Source organism: Scyliorhinus torazame, chromosome 10 (genome assembly GCF_047496885.1).
Source record: "Scyliorhinus torazame isolate Kashiwa2021f chromosome 10, sScyTor2.1, whole genome shotgun sequence".
Classification (NCBI taxonomy): Eukaryota; Metazoa; Chordata; class Chondrichthyes; order Carcharhiniformes; family Scyliorhinidae; genus Scyliorhinus; species Scyliorhinus torazame.
In genome coordinates, this window is record NC_092716.1 from 141,468,105 (window position 1) to 141,477,529 (window position 9,425).

General features: G+C 38.3%; 1 protein-coding gene across 1 annotated transcript in view; it reads left to right on the forward strand.

Moving 5' to 3' along the window:
* LOC140430263 (uncharacterized) overlaps positions 1–8,114 on the forward strand; it is a 136,690-nt gene extending 128,576 nt beyond the window's left edge. The window contains exon 31 of the mRNA XM_072517688.1: positions 7,885–8,114. Coding sequence (XP_072373789.1) covers positions 7,885–8,114 — 230 coding nt within the window. The remainder of the gene's footprint in view (positions 1–7,884) is intronic.
* Positions 8,115–9,425: the final 1,311 nt, after the last annotated feature.

The following is a 9,425-nucleotide window of genomic DNA, read 5'->3' on the forward strand; positions in this document are numbered from 1 at the left end:
ATGCTAAATATTTCCACAGAGGATGCTCACTTCAGCTTGTTTCCCCAGTCCCACTGACCAATAGAGAGACCACATGCTGTCAATGGACTGTTGCTCAGCTGAATTCCAGGGACTGTGCTCGATCTTACATTTGGCATTTCCAGTATCAACTCTCAGCTGTAGAAAAAGGAGCACACAAATTCTGCAACTGTCTTTGCTTATTCCTTTGCTCTGGTTCATTGAACAAAAAAATACCTGTGTTTAGTGACTGGATCAAAAATATCCATATGTTTGGACATTTCGACAATGAAATGAAATTGGTTGTCAGGAGCGGACTAGTTTTACTCTTTGGGCAAGCATTTCTGCTTTGCTCACTCTGAGTTTGGTGCTAAAGACCTACTCTGAGCATTTATTTAGATCTTTAACTTTCTCATTTAACTTGTTAGAAGATTTCTCAGTCTGCATTTCAAATACCAGAGGTACGACTACAATTCGAACTGACGAAATATTGAGCTTCTCTTATTGGCAGTTCCATTTTTCACATCCATTATTTAACAAGATTTGTAGATTTTGTCCCATGTAAACATATAAAGTGATTCTTCGTGCTTCACTCAAAATATGAGATGCTGCCATCTCTATTTTATTTGGTATTAACTGTTGTAAATATCTGGACAATTGCCTAAAATATTTTCATGCCCTTTGTCTTTCAGGGCAGGCTATCGTCACTTCAAGTAAATCAGGCGTCTGTAATTTCACTCTATGTACGAAGAGCTGTGAAATTTTGAAGTACACCGGAAAATGTCACACCACCACAGCACCCAGCACTACACTCGAAACAACAACAACAGTAACAGTAACTCCCAGCACGACAGAAACAACAAGTTGCTCCTGCACAGTCAACGGAGAAATATTATCACCAGGTAAGTGTATCAGATATTGAACCTCTGATATAATCGCTCAACACACCAGAAACCTGACAGTCCTATCTAGGATATAGCATAATTGGCAGCAAAATCTGACTCACATTATTGATGTGGAGCTCCAGTCCTCTCCACTATATTATTTGAAACAAGGTGGATATTCTTGTTAATGTTACATACATATTTGGAAAATATTTGCTTTTAAACTTGCCATCTCCCTATTTCCCAAAGTGATCTTCTGCGACACTACTTGGAAATGTCAGAGGTTGATCGTGGAGAAATCGACATCTTCCTGTTCCCCACATCTGAAAGTATTATCCCAGATTTCACATTCACCATCACATGGCAACAGTTGCTAATTACTTCCTCAACAATTCTCACCTCTGCTTGTTTCCTTGAGTCCCACTGACGTATTGAGAGACAACATGCTGTCAATGGACTGTTGCTAAACTGAATCTTAGTGATTGTGCTCGAATTTACATTTGACATTTCCAAAATAATCTATCTATAGCCTGTTCAAAATGGACCGACAAATCTGCAATTTTCTTTCTGCATCCCTTTGCTCTGCTTCATTGATCAAACAAATACCTGTGTTTTATGATTGGATCAAACATGTCCATATGTTTGTACGTTTGGACAATGAAATGAAATTGGTGTAAGGAGGGACATGTTTTACTCGCTGGGCATGGATTTCTGCTTTGCTCACTAATGTGTGAATTGCTAATAGACCCAGTCTGCAGCATCTACTTAGCTCTATAACTTTTTCTTTTAACTTGGTTGAACATTGCTGTCTGCATTTACAACCCAAACACAAATATCAGAACAAAGAATTCACAATATTATTAAAATAGCCAGACTGCTATTAGAGCTGATGAAATATTGAGCTTCTAATTTCGGCAATTCTATTTTTCATATCCGTTATTTAACCAAATGTGTCAATTTCTTCCCTTGAAATATACAAACTAATTCTTAGCTCTTCAATCTCAAACTATGAGATGCTGTTACCTGTATATTTATGTGTAATTAAACTTGTTAGGTGAATTGGACATTCTGAATTCTCCCTCAGTGCACCCGAACAGGCGGCTAGGGTCTAATCACAGTAACTTCATTGCAGTGTTAATGTAAGCCCACTTGTGACACTAATAAAGTTTCTTATTATAATATATTAAATACCTAGATAATTGCCATGCGATGCCTAAAATATTTTCATGCCTTTTGTCTTGCAGGACAGGCTATCGTAACTTCAAGTAAATCAGGCGTCTGTAATTTCACTCTATGTACGAAGAGCTGTGAAATTTTGAAGTACACCGGAAAATGTCACACCACCACAGCACCCAGCACTACACTCGAACCAACAACAACAGTAACAGTAACTCCCAGCACGACAGAAACAACAAGTTGCTCCTGCACAGTCAACGGAGAAATATTATCACCAGGTAAGTGTATCAGATATTGAACCTCTGATATAATCGCTCAACACACCATTAACCTGACTAGTCCTGTCTAGTATGTAGCATAATTGGCTGCAGAACCTGACTCACATTATTGATGCGAAGCTCCAGTCCTCTCCATTATATTGTTTTAAAAAAGGTGGATGTTCTTGTTAATGTTACATACATGTTTGGAAAAAGAGTTGCTTTTAAACTTGCCATCTCTCTATTTCCAAAGTGATGTGTCTGCTAAATAATTTTGGAAATGTCAGAATAGATGGTGGAAAAAGCGACATCTTTCTGCTCTCCACATCTGAAACTATTATTCCAGATTTCATATTCACAATCACATGGCATGAGTGAAAGATGCTAAATATTTCCACAGAGGATGCTCCCTTCTGCTTGTTTCCCCAGTCCTGCTGACCAATAGAGAGTCCACATGCTGTCAATGGACTGTTGCTAAGCTGAATTCCAGGGACTGTGCTCGATCTTACATTTGGCATTTCCAGTATAAACTCGCGCCTGTACAAAAAGGGCACACAAATTCTGCAACTGTCTTTGCTTATTCCTTTGCTCTGGTTCGTTGAACAAAAAAATACCTGTGTTTAGTGACTGGATCAAAAATATCCATACGTTTGTACATTTCGACAATGAAATGAAATTATTAGTCACGATGGGACGAGTTTTACTCTGTGGGCAAGCATTTCTGCTTTGCTCACTAATGTGTTAGGTCCTTAAGACATATTCTGAGCATGCATTTAGAGCTTTAACTTTCTCCTTTAACTTGTTTGAACATTGCTCTGTCTGCATTTGTAAACCAAACACAAATATCAAAACGAAGAACCTGCAACATTATTCAAATACCAGGGATACGACTACAAGTAAGGCTGATGAAATATTGAGCTTCTAATATGGGCAGTTCTATTTTTCGTATCCATTACGTAACCAGATGTGTCGATTTTATCCCGTGTAAACATATAAACTTATTTTTAGCGCCTCAGTCTCAAATAATGAGATGCAGTCACCTCTATATTTATTTGCAATTAACTATAGTAAATGCTTGGATATTTGCCATGAGATGCCTAAAATCTTTTCATGCCCTTTGTCTTTCAGGACAGGCTATCGTAACTTCAAGTAAATCAGGCGTCTGTAATTTCACTCTATGCACTAAGAGCTGTGAAATTTTGAAGTACAAGGGAAAATGTCACACCACCACAGCACCCAGCACTACACTCGAAACAACAACAACAGTAACAGTAACTCCCAGCACGACAGAAACAACAAGTTGCTCCTGCACAGTCAATGGAGAAATATTATCACCTGGTAAGTGTTTCATATATTGAAAATCTGATATAATCGCTCATCACACCAGAAACCTGACAGTCCTGACTAGTATGTATCACAATTGGCTACAAAGCCTGACACACATTATTGATGTGAAACTCCATCATCTCATTTCATTTCATTTTTCATTTTCATTTCCATTACATTGTTTTGCACAAGTTGGATCTTCTTGTTTCATGTTACATACCTGTTTGGAGAACGAGTTGCTTTGAAGCTTGCCATCTCCCCATTCCCCAGAGTGATCTGTCTGCTACACAAGTTTGTAAATGCCAGAAGATGCTCGTCGAGAAATCAACATCTTCCTGTTCTCCACATCTGAAACTATTATCCCAGATTTCACATTCACAATCACATGGCAAGAATTAAAATGCTAAATATTTCCACAGAGGATGCTCACTTCAGCTTGTTTCCCCAGTCCCACTGACCAATAGAGAGACCACATGCTGTCAATGGACTGTTGCTAAGCTGAATTCCAGGGACTGTGCTCGATCTTACATTTGGCAATTCCAGTATCAACTCTCAGCTGTAGAAAAAGGAGCACACAAATTCTGCAACTGTCTTTGCTTATTCCTTTGCTCTGGTTCATTGAACAAAAAAATACCTGTGTTTAGTGACTGGATCAAAAATATCCATATGTTTGTACATTTCGACAATGAAATGAAATTGGTTGTCAGGAGCGGACTAGTTTTACTCTTTGGGCAAGCATTTCTGCTTTGCTCACTCTGTGTTTGGTGCTAAAGACCTACTCTGAGCATTTATTTAGATCTTTAATTTTCTCATTTAACTTGTTAGAAGATTTCTCAGTCTGCATTTCAAATACCAGAGGTACGACAACAATTCGAACTGACGAAATATTGAGCTTCTCTTATTGGCAGTTCCATTTTTCACATCCATTATTTAACAAGATTTGTAGATTTTGTCCCATGTAAACATATAAAGTGATTCTTCGTGCTTCACTCAAAATATGAGATGCTGCCATCTCTATTTTATTTGGTATTAACTGTTGTAAATATCTGGACAATTGCCTAAAATATTTTCATGCCCTTTGTCTTTCAGGGCAGGCTATCGTCACTTCAAGTAAATCAGGCGTCTGTAATTTCACTCTATGTACTAAGAGTTGTGAAATTTTGAAGTACACCGGAAAATGTCACACCACCACAGCACCCAGCACTACACTCGAAACAACAACAACAGTAACAGTAACTCCCAGCACGACAGAAACAACAAGTTGCTCCTGCACAGTCAATGGAGAAATATTATCACCTGGTAAGTGTTTCATATATTGAAAATCTGATATAATCGCTCATCACACCAGAAACCTGACAGTCCTGTCTAGTATGTATCACAATTGGCTACAAAGCCTGACACACATTATTGATGTGAAACTCCATCATCTCATTTCATTTCATTTTTCATTTTCATTTCCATTACATTGTTTTGCACAAGTTGGACCTTCTTGTTTCATGTTACACACCTGTTTGGAGAACGAGTTGCTTTGAAACTTGCCATCTCCCCATTCCCCAGAGTGATCTGTCTGCTACACAAGTTTGTAAATGCCAGAAGATGCTCGTCGAGAAATCAACATCTTCCTGTTCTCCACATCTGAAACTATTATCCCAGATTTCACATTCACAATCACATGGCAACTGTTCTCAACAATTCTCTCCTCTGCTTGTTTTCTTGAGTCCCACTGACGAATTGAGAGACAACATGCTGTCAATGGACTGTTGCTCAACTGAATCCCAGCGATTGTGCTCAAATTTACATTTGAAATTTCCAAAATAAGCTATAGCCTGTTCAAAAAGGACCCGCAAATCTGCAACTTTCTTTGCTCAATGTTTTGAATTGAGAGACAACACGTTCTCGTTAGGAGAGATTATTGGGTTACAGGGATATGGGGGAAGTGAGGGCTTAAATGGGTCGGTGCAGACTCGATGGGCCGAATGGCCTCCTTCTGCACTGTATGTTCTATGTTCATGCTGTCAATGGACTGCTGCTAAACCGAATCCCAGCGATTGTGCTCGAATTTACATTTGACATTTCCAAAATAATCTATAGCCTTTTCAAAAAGGACCCCACAAATCTGCAAATTTCTTTGCTCATCCCTTTGCTCTGCTTCATTGATCAAACAAATACCTGTGTTTTATGACTGGATCAAACATGTCCACATGTTTGTACGTTTGGACACTGAAATGAAATTGGTGTAAGGAGGGACACATTTTAGTCTCTGGGCTCGTATTTCTGCTTTGCTCACTAATGTGTGAAGTGCTAATGGAACCACTCTGCAGCATCTATTTAGCTCTTAACTTCTTCTTTTAACACATTTGAACATTGCCTTCTGGATTTATAAACCAAACACAAATAGCAGAACGAAGAATTCACAACATTATTCAAATACCAGAGGTACGACTTCTATTAGAGCTGATGAAATATTGAGCTCCTAATATAGGCAGTTCTATTTTTCATATCCGTTATTTCACCAACTGTAAATTCCTTCCCTTGAAACATACAAACTAATTCTTTATTCTTCAATCTCAAAGTATGAGATGCTGTTACCTGTATATTTATGTGTAATTAAGCTTTTTAGGTGAATTGGACATTCTGAATTCTCCCTCAGTGCACCCGAACAGGCGGCTAGGGTCTAATCACAGTAATTTCATTGCAGTGTTAATGTAAGCCCACTTGTGACACTGAAAAGATTCTTATTATAATCTACTAAATACCTAGATAATTGCCATGTGGTGACCAAAATATTTTCATACCTTTTGTCTTGCAGGACAGGCTATCGTAACTTCAAGTAAATCAGGCGTCTGTAATTTCACTCTCTGCACTAAGAGCTGTGAAATTTTGAAGTACACCGGAAAATGTCACACCACCACAGCACCCAGCACTACACTCGAACCAACAACAACAGTAACAGTAACTCCCAGCACGACAGAAACAACAAGTTGCTCCTGCACAGTCAACGGAGAAATATTGTCACCTGGTAAGTGTATCAAATATTGAAAATCTGATATAAACACTCATCACACCAGAAATCTGACAGTCCTATCGAGGATATAGCATAATTGGCAGCAAAATCTGACTCACATTATTGATGTGAAGCTCCAGTCCTCTCCACTATATTATTTGAAACAAGGTGGATATTCTTGTTAATGTTACATACATATTTGGAAAATATTTGCTTTTAAACTTGCCATCTCCCTATTTCCCAAAGTGATCTTCTGCGACACAATTTGGAAATGTCAGAGGTTGATCGTGGAGAAATCAACATCTTCCTGTTCCCCACATCTGAAAGTATTATCCCAGATTTCACATTCACCATCACATGGCAACAGTTGCTAACTACTTCCTCAACAATTCTCACCTCTGCTTGTTTCCTTGAGTCCCACTGACGTATTGAGAGACAACAAGCTGTCAATGGACTGTTGCTAAACTGAATCCCAGTGATTGTGCTCAAATTTACATTTGACATTTCCAAAGTAATCTATCTATAGCCTGTTCAAAATGGACCGACAAATCTGCAATTTTCTTTGTGCATCCCTTTGCTCTGCTTCATTGATCAAACAAATGCCTGTGTTTTATGACTGGATCAAACATGTCCATATGTTTGTACGTTTGGACAATGAAATGAAATTGGTGTAAGGAGGGACATGTTTAATCTCTGGGCATGTATTTCTGCTTTGCTCACTAATGTGTGAATTGCTAATAGACCCAGTCTGCAGCATCTACTTAGCTCTATGACTTTTTCTTTTAACTTGTTTGAACATTGCTGTCTGCATTTACAACCCAAACACAAATATCAGAACAAAGAATTCACAATATTATTCAAATACCCAGACTGCTATTAGAGCTGATGAAATATTGAGCTTCTAATTTCGGCAGTTCTATTTTTCATTTCCGTTATTAAACCAAATGTGTCAATTGCTTCCCTTGAAATATACAAACTAATTCTTAGCTCTTCAATCTCAAACTATGAGATGCTGTTACCTGTATATTTATGTGTAATTAAACTTGTTAGGTGAATTGGACATTCTGAATTCTCCCTCAGTGTACCCGAACAGGCGGCTAGGGTCTAATCACAGTAACTTCATTGCAGTGTTAATGTAAGCCCACTTGTGACACGAATAAAGTTTCTTATTATAATATATTAAATACCTAGATAATTGCCATGCGATGCCTAAAATATTTTCATGCCTTTTGTCTTGCAGGACAGGCTATCGTAACTTCAAGTAGATCAGGCGTCTGTAATTTCACTCTATGTACGAAGAGCTGTGAAATTTTGAAGTACACCGGAAAATGTCACACCACCACAGCACCCAGCACTACACTCGAACCAACAACAACAGTAACAGTAACTCCCAGCACGACAGAAACAACAAGTTGCTCCTGCACAGTCAACGGAGAAATATTATCACCCGGTAAGTGTATCAGATATTGAACCTCTGATATAATCGCTCAACACACCATTAACCTGACTAGTCCTGTCTAGTATGTAGCATAATTGGCTGCAAAACCTGACTCACATTATTGATGCGAAGCTCCAGTCCTCTCCATTATATTGTTTGAAAAAAGGTGGATGTTCTTGTTAATGTTACACACATGTTTGGAAAAAGAGTTGCTTTTAAACTTGCCATCTCTCTATTTCCAAAGTGATGTGTCTGCTAAATGATTTTGGAAATGTCAGAATAGATGGTGGAAAAAGCGACATCTTTCTGCTCTCCACATCTGAAACTATTATTCCAGATTTCATATTCACAATCACATGGCATGAGTGAAAGATGCTAAATATTTCCAAAAAGATGCTCACTTCTGCTTGTTTCCCCAGTCCTGCTGACCAATAGAGAGTCCACATGCTGTCAATGGACTGTTGATAAGCTGAATTCCAGGGACTGTGCTCAATCTTACATTTGGCATTGCCAGTATAAACTCGCGCCTGTACAAAAAGGGCACACAAATTCTGCAACTGTCTTTGCTTATTCCTTTGCTCTGGTTCGTTGAACAAAAAAATACCTGTGTTTAGTGACTGGATCAAAAATATCCATACGTTTGTACATTTCGACAATGAAATGAAATTAGTAGTCAGGATGGGACGAGTTTTACTCTGTGGGCAAGCATTTCTGCTTTGCTCACTAATGTGTTTGGTCCTTAAGACATATTCTGAGCATGTATTTAGAACTTTAACTTTCTCCTTTAACTTGTTTGAACATTGCTCTGTCTGCATTTGTAAACCAAACACAAATATCAAAACGAAGAACCTGCAACATTATTCAAATACCAGGGATACGACTACAAGTAAGGCTGATGAAATATTGAGCTTCTAATATGGGCAGTTCTATTTTTCGTATCCATTACGTCACCAGATGTGTCGATTTTATCCCGTGTAAACATATAAACTTATTTTTAGCGCCTCAGTCTCAAATAATGAGATGCAGTCACCTCTATATTTATTTGTAATTAACTATAGTAAATGCTTGGATATTTGCCATGAGATGCCTAAATTCTTTTCATGCCCTTTGTCTTTCAGGGCAGGCTATCGTAACTTCAAGTAAATCAGGCGTCTGTAATTTCACTCTATGTACTAAGAGTTGTGAAATTTTGAAGTACACCGGAAAATGTCACACCACCACAGCACCCAGCACTACACTCGAAACAACAACAACAGTAACAGTAACTCCCAGCACGACAGAAACAACAAGTTGCTCCTGCACAGTCAATGGAGAAATATTATCACCTGGTAAGTGTTTCATAT